General features: G+C 39.0%; 1 protein-coding gene and 1 non-coding gene across 20 annotated transcripts in view; both read left to right on the top strand.

The window, feature by feature from the left end:
* Pabir2 (PABIR family member 2) overlaps window positions 1-15,852 on the top strand; it is a 51,678-nt gene that overhangs the window by 22,199 nt on the left and 13,627 nt on the right. For 11 of the 19 annotated variants that reach the window (XM_077107641.1, XM_077107639.1, XM_077107642.1 and 8 more), the window contains 3 exons: window positions 13,248-13,334; window positions 13,490-13,608; window positions 14,739-14,819. In XM_077107641.1, the coding sequence (XP_076963756.1) occupies window positions 13,248-13,334; window positions 13,490-13,608; window positions 14,739-14,819 (287 nt within the window). The other 8 variants (XM_077107654.1, XM_077107653.1, XM_077107650.1 and 5 more) reach the window with 2 other exon arrangements.
* Window positions 4,650-4,794, top strand: LOC143639604 (small nucleolar RNA U109). Its single transcript, XR_013154747.1, has one exon. It is a non-coding gene; the product is annotated as a small nucleolar RNA U109 (small nucleolar RNA).

Here is a 15,852-nt window from a genome sequence, read left to right as displayed (position 1 = left end):
GAATTTGTTTTATGAACGTCGCAGCAGCATTATTTGGTGCATAAATATTGATAATTGTTATGTCTTGTTGGTGAATGGTTCCTTTTAACAGTATATAATGGCCTTCCTTATCCCTTTGGATTAACTTAGTCTTGAAGTCGATTTTGTTCGATATGAGGATGGCCACACCTGCTTGTTTGCGAGGACCGTGTGCATGGTATATTTTTTCCCAACCTTTCACCTTCAGCCTGTGTATGTCTTTTCCTGTCAGATGTGTCTCCTGGAGGCAGCATATTGTTGGATTTGTTTTTTTAATCCATGTTACCAGTCTATGTCGCTTTATTGGAGAGTTTAAACCATTAATGTTTAGAGTTACTATTGCTATATGGTTTGTACTTCCATCCATGTTTGATTATTTGTCTCTCTCTTTTTTTTTTTTTTTTTAATTTAGTTTATTTCTCCATGATTAGCTTTCCCCCCTCCGTCAGTCTTTACTGGGGCACTTCCCACTGTTGGCTTTGGTTATTGTTTCTCATTTCTTCCTCGTGTAGTGTTTTGCCCAAGATATTCTGCAATGCTGGTTTTCTGGCTGCAAATTCTTTTAGCTTTTGTTTATCATGAAAGATTTTTATTTCGTTGTCGTACCTGAAGCTTAATTTTGCTGGATACAGAATTCTTGGTTGGCATCCATTGTCTTTCAGTGTTTGAAATACGTTGTTCCAGGATCTTCTCGCTTTCAGTGTCTGAGATGAAAAATCCGCTGTTAACCTTATTGGTTTACCTCTGAATGTAATCTGCCTCCTTTCTCTTGTAGCTTTTAATATTTTCTCTTTGTTCTGTATATTGGATATCTTCATAACAATGTGTCTTGGCGTTGGTCTACTTTGATTTTGTATGCTCGGTGTTCTGTATGCATCTACAATTTGTATATCTGTTTCCTTTTTTATTTCTGGAAAGTTTTCTGTAATTATTTCATGTAGTAGATTACACATTCCCTTGGTTTGAATCTCTGTGCCTTCCTCTATCCCGATCACTCTTAAATTTGGTTTTTTAATGTTATCACATATCTCTTGGATGCTTCTCTCGTGATTTTTGACCAGCCTATCAGAGTTGGCTAGACTCTTTTCAAGATGATATATTTTGTCTTCATTATCTGACGTTCTGGCTTCTACTTGCTCCACTCTGTTAGTGATACTCTCATTTGAGTTTTTAATTTGGTTTATAAGTTCCTTCATTTCTAAGATTATTGTCTGATTCTTTTTTATAATCTCTATCTCCTGATAAAGATGCTTAACTTCTTCTTTTATCTGTTTTTGTAATTCATTCTCAATGTGTTCTTTTGCTGCTTGAATTTGCTGTCTCGTATCCTCTTTAAGGTTCCATTCCATCTGTCTAAGGTATTCCTTGAGGTCTTTATATGACCATTTTTCTGATGAATCTATATTCTCCTGGGTATTTAGGCCTTCCTGCATTGTTTGTACTCCTTTCCTTCCTTGCTTTTTCATATTGCTTCTTGTTCTGTTTGACTACTGAGTTGTTGATTACTCCTATAAATTTATTTGCTGCTTGGGAGGAAAGGTATTATAGGGGGAGGGAATAAGTCACCAAGGAGAATGAGAGTAAGCAGGCAGAATTCAAGGAAGGGGGAATATGAGAATTGAAAATAAATGCAAAGACAGAAGAAAAGAAGAGAGAGAGAAAGGAAACAGAAAATTAAAAAGAATTAAAAAGAAATCATAATTGCAATAATAAAAATGAAAATTAGTATTAAAAAATAAGATAAAATGAATTAATAAAAATTTGGGGAAAACAACAACAAAAACAAAACAAAACCAAAAAAAAAATTTTAATACATGCAGTCTTTTAGACTCATCAATTCAGATTGTTAACTACAATTCTGGTATGAGAGAGATCATCCATAGTGTGAATAAAACAGGAGTCCAGAGAAAAGAAAAAAAAAAAAAAAAAATGCAGTCTTAGAGTTCGATTCACTATTCTTCCAGTAGGTGGAGCTGTGCCCACCGGGCCACGCTTCTCCTCTCAGTAGGCGGGAGCCAATTGCTGTGCATCAGCTCTTCCTCCTGGACTGGGCGGGTCTCTAATCCTGAGTGCACCGGTGAAGCTCACCACAATATTGGCTACACACCAAGTCTGCTGTTCCTGTGAGCCCTGTTTTCAAGAACGCCTGGGCACATTCTCCCTGTTTGCCATTCCCTTGGACCCTAAGTTTGTAGAGCTTGGGGTTGAGAACCCCCAGCGAATTTGCTTGCCCTCTGGTAGCCACGCCCCTGGAAGCTGGTGCAAGAGACCTCAGTTGTCAGCACTGGTGATAGCGGTAGCCGGAATTCCACGCCGCGGGTCACGCGCCACTCCTGATTCCCCCGTGCAAGAGCCGGGTGGGCGGGGCCTTTAGCAGCGCCCGGCAGGCGGGGACTGTCCACATGAGCACGGGGTTGGGGGTTGGGGTGGTTGTTTCCAGTGCCGAACCGCCAAAGGCGGCTCACAGAGCTGGGAAGGCAGGACCCAGCCTTCTGTATGCTCGCTGCAATGTGTGAGCAGCGGTTTTTCGGCTGAGCCGGCGGGACCGCGCCCCAGTGGGAGCTGTTTACACGAGCGCGGCGGGGCAGGGGTGGGGGGTGGGGGTCGTTGTTCACAGCGCCGAGCCGGCGGGGGGGGGGGGGGGGGGGGTGATCGGAGGGGGTGGTCGTTTGCAGCGCCGAACCGCCTCTGCGCTAGGCCGGCTGGGGCCCAAGCAGGCTGTGGCCGTTTGTAAGTACGCTGCAAAGTGTGGGCGTCAGCAGGAGTTCGGCGTTGGCCGTGAGTTTCTGCTGAGTTTCACTCGCTGAGATTCACTCGTCTGGGACAAAGTGACCCCTCTAATAGACTTACTAATTCCCGGCAGGTCTCCTTTCAGCGGAATTTTGCTAGAAGTCCCTCAGCAGGCTGTATGCAGGTGAATTAATGGTCCTCTCTGCTCCCGTTCCTGCAGAGGCATTGAAAGTGCTGCCTCCTTGCCGGCAGCCATGTTGGGTCCCCCCAGACTCCATCTTAAAAAAAAAAAACAAAAAAGAATAGTTAAGTCATGAACTAAACTTTCAAATTATGCTTTTAATCATTAATAAGTCCAAATTAGCTGGTGGCACATGCCTGTTATTTCCACGGCTTGGTAGGCTGAGGCAGGAGGATCACTGCCGCAGTCTGGCTGGGCACAATTCAGGAGCCACTTGTCAAAAGAAACTAACTTTATTTTTAGAACCACACAAGATAAACAAAACAGCTCCTCAGGAAAAAACCCTCAGAGCCCAACTGCCACCACGGGCTTCCCACAAGCCACACACCCCAACAACCTCTTCCTCCCACAATCCTCCTGCTCTTGAGGCCGATTGGCTGGGTCGCATGGGCGGAGCCAAAAAAGTCCCCCAATGAGCAGCTCCGTGGTCTGAAAGGGCAGGGAAACAGCCCAATGAGCATCACCGCAGAGGAGCCAATCAGCTAGATGTTGCTAGATGTTGCTGGGGCTGCTGTGAGCCAATCATCAGCTGGTAGTCTGAAAGGGCAGGGAAACAGCTCAATGAGCATCTCCACAGAGGAGCCAATCAGCTAGGTGTTGCTGGGGCCGCTGTGAGCCAATCATCAGCTGGCAGTCTGAAAGTTTGCTGGAGCCCCTTCGGCTGTGGCTCTCAACAGATCACGAGTTCAAAGACAGCCTCAGCAACTCAGCAAGACCCTATCTCTTAATAAAATACAAAAAAGGGCTGGGGATGTGGTTCAGTACTTTGGTGTCCCTGGGTTCAATCTTCAGTACCAAACAACAACAACAAAAAAATAGTCAAAATTAGTGTTTAGCATCTGTACTCTGAGGTTACTAAAACTTAAAATTGTACCAAGACTTTTGGGACACCTTATATTCTGATGATGACATTGGTGTGCATGATGAAGAAAGTTTAAATATGAGTTACTCTCTTTATGGACAATATGGATCCCACTTTTGCAGAAACATTTCTTCTGAAGATGGTTTCATTGATTAAAATCACACATCTGTAATTTTAGGAATAAAGTCAGAGATAGGAACCAGTTGCATCTTGGCTCATATTGCCAAGGGTGACAGTCTTATATTTTTTAGTTGTTGATGGACCTTTATTTTATTCATTTAATATAATCAATGGTGCTGAGAATCAAACTTAGTGCCTCACATATGTGAGGCAAGTGCTGTACCACTGAGCTACAACCCCAGCCCAGGCATCAATTCTTATACTGCCTTTTAAAGAGCAGATAGTAGATGAAATAACTACTAATGATGATAAGTACATAATTAGTAGTTATCTCATCATTTTATTCTTTATAGTTTGTTGCTGCCCCACCCAACAAAGAAAGGGAAAAGATTGGTTTTTACAATCTTTAAAGTTTATGTACTAGATGGTAGTCTTTAAAATCTGACATCTTTGAAGTATAAATTAAATTTGAGTAGGGATTTCTGTCCAGTTAAGCATTTTTATTTAATTTTTATTTTTTATAAACTAAATAAAAATTCTGAAGTCATTGCCAACTGAATCTGGGGAACATCATTAACCACAAGGCAGGAATTATGTCATTTCTCATTTAGTCCTTGTGAGCATCAAGTGTTTGAGTATAACTCAGAAGTATATCTTTGTATGGTTCTTTGATTCTTTTTGCATGTTGGGAATTCTTTCTGTGGTTATTGCTTCATTATGAGCAGGACTTCAGTATCTGCAATATGCTATATTGAATAAAGGCATTTTCAGGGCTTCTGGCCTTTCTATGAAGATTAAGTGATAGTCTATTTCTCCTACATAAAAGGAAACATTCTCCCATGAATTTTCTTGCCTAGTGCATTAGTATTAATGAGTTTATTTTAACATTTTGCCTGAAATTTGTCTCAGTGGTTCTAACATAATTTTTAGTGTTATATATGTCATGGTAAAAAAAATAAATATTTTTTTGACAAAAAGAAATATGACAAAAATAAATATTAATCATATTTTATAAAATTAATTTATATGATTAATATTTAGAATGTATACATAGACTTTAGAGATGTTTACATGAAATAATCAGACATGTGTATAGATACTTTTAAATTCCTGTCCCCAAGGTAAAGGAAAATGGTCATATTTAAATATGTAATCCTATTTGGGAAGATAATACTGGGTCCCGCTAAGGCAAGATTATAGAGCCTGAGATCTGTATGTATCAGTTCAGTAGTTCAGTTCATACCATGGGGTTGGGGATGCTCTGTATGTAGTCTTACCTTATACCAAAGTCTCACTAGGCTAGATAGGACTGTGACTGATTGCGATTGCATTTACCTGCCTGTCATTAATCTTGATAGAACCTAGCTTTTTTTTTTTTTTTTTTGGTGCTAGGGATTGAATTTAGGGGGACTCTACCACTGAGCCACATGCCCAGATTTATTTTGTATTGTATTTAGAGATAGGGTCTCACTGAGTACTGAGTTGCTTATTAGTGCCTCACTTTTGCTGAGGCTGGCTTTTTGAACTAGTGATCCTCTTGCCTCAGCCTCCTGAGCTGCTGGGATTACGGGTGAGGGCCACCACTCCTGGCTCAGAAGCTAATTTATTGACTGGATGAGTCTCTGTGCCTCACCCAGTTGGGGAGATAACATGAGTCACATTGGATATCATAGTTTTGTTGTTGTTTTCTCCCTTGACTATTTTAATGATTCACTTATACTTTCACCCATAGTTTTTAGACAGGGTACTTCTTTCACAGTCATGGTACTCTCAGTTGTGTGGTTCCAATATTGCCTCGATAATGTATATTCAGTGGCTGCAGTGAATTAGTTCACTTTTGATTCAGGTATTCCTCTGTACAAAATAAATTGTATAGGTCCTTTGCTTTTCTATCATTGTATGGTCTTTGGCCATTAGTGGAAGTAAAGCTCATTAGTACCTTCCTCAGAGCTTAAGTGAAAAAAGAAGAGAAACTCAAATTAGACCAGACTATGCTGTTTTTAGAAACTCTGATATAAGCTTTAATAATGATCACTGTGAAAATTACTTTTGTACGGTGATCTCTCTGTGAATACAAAAGTTGTATAAGTCTTGCTTTACACGGATATAACAGTTGGTGATTTGTGACCTGTATCATTTCTGCTTCCATGACTATGTATAGTCATGCCAGATTTATTAGGACAGAAATTAGATTGTATGTTTAGCAAAAGTACCTAGCTAAAACTTCACCAACTTCTGAATCTAAATTGCAGTGGAAACTAAAATGTAAGTGTGCTGTTTTTCTCTTAATGAACCAGATTACATACATTTTTATGTAATAATAGAGAAGAAATCCTGAAATAAAAAGTTGAGCTTTTTAAAAAATTTTCCTGGTAACTTCTCCATGTGTTTATTTCTCTTAAGGTAATCAACAGTGTTAGAAAAATTCCACTGCCTGTGTCATATTATACATTTCTGAATTAATAGTGGATTCACCAAAGCAAGCAAGTTCTAGTACAAATGGAATCTTTTAACCCAGGGCTCACCATAAGTCTAGTGGTTGGAATAAGGAATTCTTTATTTATATTCAGATTATGTGCATGGTGGCCAAATTTTAATCTAAGCCTGTTTTCTTCCTGCCAACTAGCATAGAGCGTGTCCTTCAGCTGCCCAGCCAATATGTGCTTTAAGAAAGTAAATTCATTTTAATATTAGTCTAGGCAAAAAGCTGCAGGAGGAAAAATTACATATGTTCCAAAGGAAAATAGAAAGGTCTTTTTGATTTTCCAATGTCCTGAATTATCTGTGCCACTTTCTTTCAGTAGTTTGAATAATTCATATTTTAGACCTATTTTGCCATTTGGTTGAACAAATATCAAGGCCAGCTAAATTTTCCGAACTTCTTACTTAAAAGTGGAATTATTAATGAGGCATTTGACAGCAGTGAGCATAGTGTAGGAGTAGTGTGGAATATACTGTTTCCATTTTTATTTTTACTTCTCCAAAGCCTATTTGTAGTCTGTCTCCACCTAAAATCACTCCATAGGCAAGAAAAGGAAATGATATTTGGGGGCTGGAGGTGTAGCTCACTAGTAGAGCACTTGCTTAGCATGCTTCAGGACCAGGGTTCCACCCTGAGCACTGACAAGGAAAAAAAAGGGGAGGGGGATTGAACATAGGAGTGCTTTACCATTGAGCCACATCCAAGTCTGTTTTTTTTTTTTCTAAAACTAGAGTGTCACTAATTGCTGAGGCTCATCTCAAACTTGGAATCCTCCTGTCTCGGCCTCTAGAGTTGGTGGAATTATAGGAATGTACCATAGTGCACAGTAAGAAATGACATTTTAAAAACAGAAGAGTGAGAAGTGGAGGACAGGGGTAGATTACATTTCATTGAGTGTAATATATGGCCCAGAGACATCCAAATGCAGCATAGCTTTAACTTGGAAATTCATAAAAATAATATTAAAAGACTCATAACATTTAGACTCAGTGCCTCTTAGGTCAGAATAGGTTCTCACAAATGAGCTAGCGGCCAAACTTCAAATTAGAACCCATATTTCCTGATTCATAACTCATTCTACAATAATATACTATTTTCCCTTTCAAAAAATAAAAAATACGACTGTGTAAAATCTGTTTTTTGGAACTGAGGATATTGAATCCAGGGCGCTTAATTTATGAGCCGTATCCCCAGGTCCCCCTGCCCCCCAACTTATTGGTGGTTCTGGGGATCGAACCCAGGGACTTGTGCATGCAAGACAAGCTCTACAAAATGAGGTACATCCCCAATTCTCCCTCCACCAGCCCTTTTTAATTTTTACTTTGAGACGGGGTCTCTCTAAGTTGCTTAGAGCCTTGCTAAGTTTCTGAGACTGGCTTTGAACTTGCGATCATCCTGCCTTAGCCTCCCGAGCTTGTGCTACTGTGACCAGCTGTGTAAATTCTTAAGCTGCCTAACCTCTCCAGCTTTGTCTCTCAATGTGTTCTCTTTATTCCCCATACTACAACCACACTAGCCTGCTTTTGATTCCTAGAACTACCCTTGCTTCTTCACAAACCTTGCTTAGTTCATTCCTGTTCGTCTTTCAGATTATATTGCAAATATCACCTCTGGGCAGCCTTTCCCAGTTCCTCTGGGTTAGATTAGGTTATCCATATGTTGAGCACTCATAGGCCCTTGTATCTTGCTTTGAGTAGCTGTATGACAAATGATAATTATATATTTATTAGCATGATTACTTAAATGTTTGTCTCCTAAATTCAGTGAGGATAGGGAACATGTCTCTTTCATGCCTTTGCCCTAGTATCTAGCATACTTCCTACTCTTGGCAGGCACTCAGTAAATGTTATACTAAGCAAATGAGTGAATTCAGGCAAATATAGAACATGGAGCTTATATATTGGATTGATGGGAGTCAAAGTCAGAAAGGCAGCTTGATGCCAAATTGCAAGAATTTTCAAATCCCTTCTAAAGTATGAAGCCAGATCCATAAGGCAGTCTGGCTTGATTGTTGGGAACAGGGGATGCCTGGCTAGATGGGGGCAGGTATTCCTGGCCTGAGTTAGAGATGCTTAATGTCTAGATCAGTTTAAGTGGAAACACAGGCACAGAGGCCAGTTGTTCACATTAAAGTGGCAGTGGTCATGATAATATTGGGACCGTGGATAGGGAGCATTCATTTTAAAAGCTTAACTGGAAAGTACCTGAGAGATCAAAGAAAAGAACCTTTTGGAGAGGATAGGGAGACCTTTGAGGTTTGGAAGCAAGAAAAAAGGAAATGGCATAAGGAATTCATAAAATCAGAAGAATATCAAAGGCATATAACTGGAGGGAAAAATCACTATTTTCTTTCTTTCTTTTTTCTTTTTTCTGGTACCAGGGATGGAACCCAGGGGTGCTTAACCACTAAGCCACATCCCTAGCCCTTTTTTGTATTTTATTAAGAGACAGGGTCTTGCTGAGTTGCTGAGGCTGGCTTTGAATTGGTGATACTCCTGCCTCAGCCACTGTATCCAGCTAAGAAAACATACACTCTAGTAGTAGGCAAGTGGTCAGCTCTAACGTGGTTGAAAGAGTTTGTTTTAGAGAAGAGGATCTGGAAAGCAATGTGCCTGATGGCACACTTTAGGCAGCCCAAGAAGTGGCACCTCTCTGAGTCTGGGCTGATGGGAAGGTAAAAAGATAAATATAAGGACACACACACACACACACACACACACACACACATTTTTTTAACCTGTGGTGCTGGGGGTTGAACCCAGGACTTCATGCATGTGAGGTAAGCACTCTTCCAACTGAGCTATATCCCCAGCCCAACTATTAGGATGTTTAACCTCTTGAGCAGAAGGTCAGGGAACCCTCTCGCAAAAACCATGGCATGCAAGAGAAATGCTTATGAATGCTTATCCTGTGTTGGGACAGTCTGCTGCCTGTTGTGGGTGGGGGAATTCACAAATGATACAAAACCTTGAAAGTTTGTCTTTCAGGGTTTATGTGAATATCATTTCACAGGTTAGTTCATTGCTGTTGCTTTTATGCTTTTTATTATTTACAAATGCTCCACTGATGCGTGAGTCTTTGAAACCGTGTCGTTGCATGTATGTTTACCCTGATAGCTGCATTTGCTTATAATTCTTTTTGCTTTGTCCTCAGTTCAGATATTTTGGATGGCAGTAGTAGAAGCAGTGGCTTATCCTCAGACTCACTGGCTACAGGCAGCGTTCCTGCACAGTCTCCAGTAGCATGCTCCAATTCATGCTCCTCGTTCATCTTGATGGATGATCTCTCAGCCAAGTGACTTAACCATTTCTGACTCAGTGCTTTTTAACTGCCGTTTCCCACATGAAATATTCAGTGAGGAACGCAGAGAACTTTGATCCATAATGAGGATTGAAGTTTGACAGATGTCAGTCATTCTGATGCTGTTATTTGGGGGGTATCTCTCCCCTCTAAAGTTTAATTACTTACTATCATGTCTCTTTTTGTCGATCTCATTTTGCATTTAATGACTAAATCTTAAAATACCGATTTTTGATCACTTAGAAGCTTTGCTTTTCTTAAGTGCCTCAAAGAGCACCTTCTTTCAAGTCTATATGCTTAAGGGAGGCACTGATGTGGACTTGCTATCATGGTTCTTTTCCCTAGCAGTGATGTGATCAAGTTGATCAGAAATTCTCTTGCTTGAGAGATTTTTCTGTTGTTGTTCTTTGTCAACTACATGGTTTCCAGTCCCTTTATTTCCCAGCAATATGCCAATTGCTTTTGAACAGATTAAATTTTTAGTTTTCTGCATTAGCTTAAAGTGCCTTATTTTGTTTTCTTTTCCTGTTTAGCTGCTTCTTACTTGCCATTTCTCACAGAGGGGAAGAAATGCCTAGTCGCTTCCATCACTATCCTTGTTGCTTCTTTGCTAGTGGAGTGTATGATGAGAGGGTCAGTTTTAGTGCTGAGAATGTAAATGAACTTCAGGATGCCTATGTTAGTCACCCCAGGTTCTTATGACTTTGCTGTGACAGTTGATAATTCTCCTCCCAAACCTGTTGTCCTAAGGAATATATAAAATATTGTTGATATTTCTAGGTGGTGTTATCAAGGAGAAGAAATTCCTGCCTTGACCAGATGTGTGGAGCATCTACAAATGAACGAATAATGTATTTGCATACAAAGCAAGTGGTCCTTGGAGCTGTCAGTGTCTCCGGTGGTATTATGAGGCCTTAGGTGCCTTGGGGTACATTGTCGTGCTGTAAGGGATGTATATCCTAAGGTAGTGTGGAAAAAGGAGGCTTTATGTGTGTGATAGCCACATACTATTTCAGTTGCTGCTTTTTTCTGATTTCTTTGTGTCATTGGATTTGTTTGTTTTGTCATGTGGTGACTGGTGTTTTGGCTATTGTGTTGCTGCCAGAGTCGGAATCCAGTTTGTGTACATACTGCCTTATAGTAAAGGCAGTTAAATCTCTATGAGAAAGCTTTTAGGAGCTGAAAAAGTCAATGTTATCGTGCATTCTGCTTTTAAGAAGCTGTTTGAGCTATAAAAACTGTACCTACTAGTAAGTGCGAGGTACCGTGTTATTTAATTTTTACAAAAGGAAATGTGTGGCTGAGCTATTTAGGAAATCTGAGTGTACTCTCTTGTTATGTTATTTATGAATTATACCATGTAAAATGTCGTGTTCTTTTCATCTTCAGACATTGTGGTTGGATTGTCTCTGTCTAATATGCACATTGCCTGCTAGGATCATGCTATTCCATTTTTTTAAATGAATGTAAGAAACAAAAACTACTGCACTTGTGTCTTTTGAAGGCAAAGATCCTTGGATTTTAAAGGAAGATGGTGTGCTTTGAAGGCACCCCCAGACTAGCAATAGCAGATTGCTATTGAAGGGAAACCTGTTTTCTTCCAATTATTAGAGAACTTCACTTAGCTTGCAGTAGTTCTATTAAAGAATTAGATGTGTCCTTTATTTTAAATTGTAATCACTGCCATCACAGCCACTAAGAGCTTTTGTTCCTGTGTTGCTTTCGCCTATGCAAAGGCCAAAAACCCTTCAAAACTAATGCCACTGTCCCTTTGTGTGCCATCTTAAAGACAAATCTCTTTGATGGTACCCGGTATATCTATTCTGTTTGTAAAAGAACCATGTTAAGATGTTTTTGCTCCTATAATGATAATGGTTTTGTCTTTCAGGAGATTTGTCCACCTTCACTCTACTGTCTTCTTTGCCTTAAAGGGACACTCTTGGGTTCAAATGTAGGAATGTTAGGAGAGAACCTTTGAAATGTGATGATATTTAAATATATTTTTTGAAATCCAGTGGTGGGCTAGAGCAGGAAATTGAAATTATTCCAGTGGTATGAGAACTGAGAGGCAAGATGATTCACTTTATTGTATAAACTAAGGTTCATTTTCAGTTTTTATTCTTTAAATGGACTGAAACGTTAGGTTTGTGCAGGGATTGTTTTGAAATTAATAAAAGACAGACATATGCTAGCCCACAGATGAGCTTTCTTGACAGTACCCCTTTATTTTTATATAAAGTCTAATATTTGAAAAGTGGTTATTGTTATAAAGTAAAATTCCCTCTTCCTATTCTAATACTATATCATATATTTCAAGCTTCTATTTGAAAACAAGTACAAGAAGTCATAAGATAATCCTACAGATACTGTTTGACTTATAATCACTGTTTCATGACAACTGCTTTTGGAATAATAGAATAATAATAGAAAGTTTTGTGAAATGCTGGCCTTGCATATATCTTAGAATGCAAATTTAATAAAGTGTGTACATGCATAAAATATAGTGTTTTAAAAGTCTATCTCTTTTATTCTTCTTGATAATTGTTTTCTGCTCCATATTCCAAAAGTCCATTCTCTGTATCTAATGTCAAGTCAAGTTTTGTGTTAAAAGGTATCAAGAACACAAAGAAATGATAGCTATATTGAAGTTGGGGCTGTTTTCCCAAACAAAGAAAAACCTCCACACATAATCTGTCAAAAATTCAAGAGTGTTTTGTGAAATTTGACAATTTAGAAGGTTCTTGCCAGGGTCACACATATTTTTTACTTGTTTTCAATTTCTCTTTTTATGTTTTTTACATATTTATAAGTCTCTAAATTATTTTTTGAACAATCAGGGAGATATGTAAATAGGTAAAAATAAAGCCTTTTATCCCTGATATGGGTCATAAACCCTTGATTTTATTTTCAGTTTTTAAAAAGTCAGTGGATTACTTTATTTTAAAAGACTTTACATTTTGAAATAATTTCATATTTGTAAAAATCTTACGATAGCCCAAAGAAATTCCATATATCCTTCTCCCAGCTGCCCCCGTTGTTAACATTCAACCACATTTGCTTTATCATTGTGTGTGTGTGTGTGTGTGTGTGTGTATACCATCGAAGAATGAATTGCAAACATGAGACTTCATTACTCATAAATGCTTCCGTGTAAATTTCCTAAAGACAACGACATTCTGCATAAACCATATTAGAACTAATGTTAATGCAAAATTGCCATCAAAACTGCAGACCCATTCCAATTTTGCCTGTTCCCAATAATCCTTTTTTTAGCAGAAGGAAAAGAATAAACAATTTTTTTCTTGGCCAGGATTTAATCTAGATTTCTGTTACACTTGGTCATTATGTGTCTTTAGTGTCCCTCAATTTGGACACTAAATTGAGTCTTTCCCTGTCTTTTATCAACTTCAAATTTTTGAAAAGTGCTGGTCAGTTATTTTGTAAAATATTCCTTGGTTTGGGTTTGACTGTTGTTTCCTCATGATTAAATTTAGGTTTTGCATTTTGGAAAGAAATACCATGGAAGTGATGCCGTGTTCTCAATGTATCATTTTAGGATGTACATGGTGTTACTTTGTCCGGTTAGTAGCTGTTCACCTTGATCCTTTGGTTAAGGAAGTGTCTACCATGTTTCTGCACTGTACAATTATGTATTTTGTAATTCCATTTATGATAGTGAGAAACCTGGTTCCTTTTATCCTCAATGTAATTCCTCCTCTATTCTATATGTCACCAGTTTCCTACCTGGCCAGCCACCACTCAGACTGCCTCCTTGGCCCAACCATCTCCTTGGATCTGACCCTGTTGCCCTACTGCCCTGGCTGCCTCTAAGGAAGGAAGGGAAAAAGGGAGAAGGTCTAAATTACTCATTTTAAATATTCTTACTTCACACCCATTTCAACCTCTACCTCTAAGCTCCTTTTCCTCTGTTTGATTACAGCTCAAGAATTTCTTATATGCATTAATTTAATGAATATTTATTGAGCTCTGTGCTGGGAAGTGTAAATGCAGAGTAAGTTCATGCCTTCAGGGAGACCAGAATGGTGGAATAAATGGAATTACACTGACCATTCGAGGTTCTGATGAGACCATATTGGGAGCACAGAGTGAGAACATGGGCTGGGATACTGGAATGTTTCCCAGAAGAGGGACCACTGAAGCTGAATTGTGAAGAACATACTTGAGTGGATGTAGGAATCGGGTAGAGGGAAATACGATACAGGCAAGAAGAGACCAAGGCACTATTAAAGAAATTCCAGTAATTTGGTAATAGGAGAAATGAGGCTGGAAAGGGAAACAGAGGCCCTGTGGTCTTTGAGGATTGGAAGTCTAACTTAAGTGGGTGGAAGCCCTGGGTGTAGACTTAAGCAGGGAGTAAGTGAGGGGGTGGAAATTCTAATAAGCATCAACATTTAGGAGTCAGGTTGAAGAACAGATGGCAGCAAGAGAGGTGGGAGGAAAATCTACAGAATATCACTAGATGAAGTGAAGCTAAGGAGGGAGTGGTCTACCAGTTCAGTTAGATGTAAATTGAAAATTTCTCAATGGATCTGATGATTAGGTCCCTGAGAGAGTGTATTTCTAGTGGGTGAATTGAATTGCAGTGGCTTGAATAAACAGGGGTTTAGGATATTTATGTCATTAACATATGTAGTCTATGTCCAACATCTTCTAACCTCCTTCACCTTTTTTCCCAATACTTGTTCCATTACAGTACAAATTCCTGTTTTTTTCTTGCACCTTCAGTGGCTAGTGCTGTATCTGAAATGGAATAGTTACTCAATAAAATTTTGTTAAAGAATAACCCACACTCTAACCCATAGGGGGAGCTGAAAGAAAATCCCTCCAACCTATAATGGGAGTTTAAAGAGTGTCACTTGAACCTATAGAAGGAGCTGAAAGAAAATCACAAGGGAATTTTAACCTATAGGAGAAGCTGAAAGAAAATCTCCCGGGAAGTATTAACCACACACTCTAACCTCTAGGAGGAGCATCAAGCCGCGTCTTCCAGACATTCCTGAGGAAAACTTGCATGAGGAGTCTTCGTCAAGGAGTTCCACCCCTAGGTAATATTTATTATTATATTCCTAATACTTACCTTCTATATGGGGCACGTGATATTAGCTTTCCATTTATGATAGTGATATGAAGTTATCTATTAAAATAAATTTAGCAGATAACTCTTTTAAATACATATATTTAAAAAAACAGACATAGCAAAGAAAAAGTTGAAGCATCTTAAATGAACAGTGAGTATCAGATATGGCCAAAATCTTAGAAGTAAAATACATGTACAAACTTGGATTGAGGGAAGTACTGGAGCCACACTGGTATATGGAACTGTTGTGAAGAAATTAAAAGCTGTTGAGTCTATGTGGAATGCTCTTTTGGGGCTCCTCTTTGGAGTCTCTCTTTTTAAGATTCTGCTCTTTCCATCTATGAAGTGTGATAAGAGAGGTATCTTTAGCTTCTCAAAAGACACCCGCTCTTGTTTTCACAGACAAGAGGGAACTTGGGTGGGGCTCAAGGAAAAGGGGCCTAAGGAGTCTGTCAGGCCTGGTTTGCTTACTTATATCTCTGATGAAAGGAGAGCTAAGGTCAGAACATATCCCTTAGAGAAAGAAGCTTCTAGTCGGGACTCTGAGGCTTCAGCGCAAAAGGAATTTGTATCCAGCTCCCTTAGTTACTACACTGAAATTTGGAGTGAAAGCTCAGTGAGGTGTTTATTTGTGGGAATCTGTACTGTAGGCACTTATCTCCCTCCAGAACCTGTGGGGTCAGGGTTGGAGGAGGAACTGTGGTTATGGGTGGAGGGTCAAGAATTCTAGGATTTGTAATCCTGACCATGTGTGTTTCCTCCTCAGAGACAAAATTAACATTCCATAGTGTTTTCAACTTATTTTCCTTTTTCTCAAGAGTTTTTTCTTTATTCATTTTTAAATTATGAAAATGAATTAGATTATGAATATGGAAAAAAGCTCATGATAAAAAGTTCAAACCTCATAGATATATTCAAGGTAAAAAGGGAATAGGTCTGCTAACCACCTTCTCGTGTTATATTATAGTTTGATTTGTGTAATTTATTATCTTTTTCTGTAC

Source organism: Callospermophilus lateralis, chromosome X (genome assembly GCF_048772815.1).
Source record: "Callospermophilus lateralis isolate mCalLat2 chromosome X, mCalLat2.hap1, whole genome shotgun sequence".
NCBI classification, from domain to species: Eukaryota; Metazoa; Chordata; class Mammalia; order Rodentia; family Sciuridae; genus Callospermophilus; species Callospermophilus lateralis.
The sequence above is the reverse complement of the archived record's forward strand: the minus strand, read 5'-3'. Positions and strand labels throughout refer to the sequence as shown.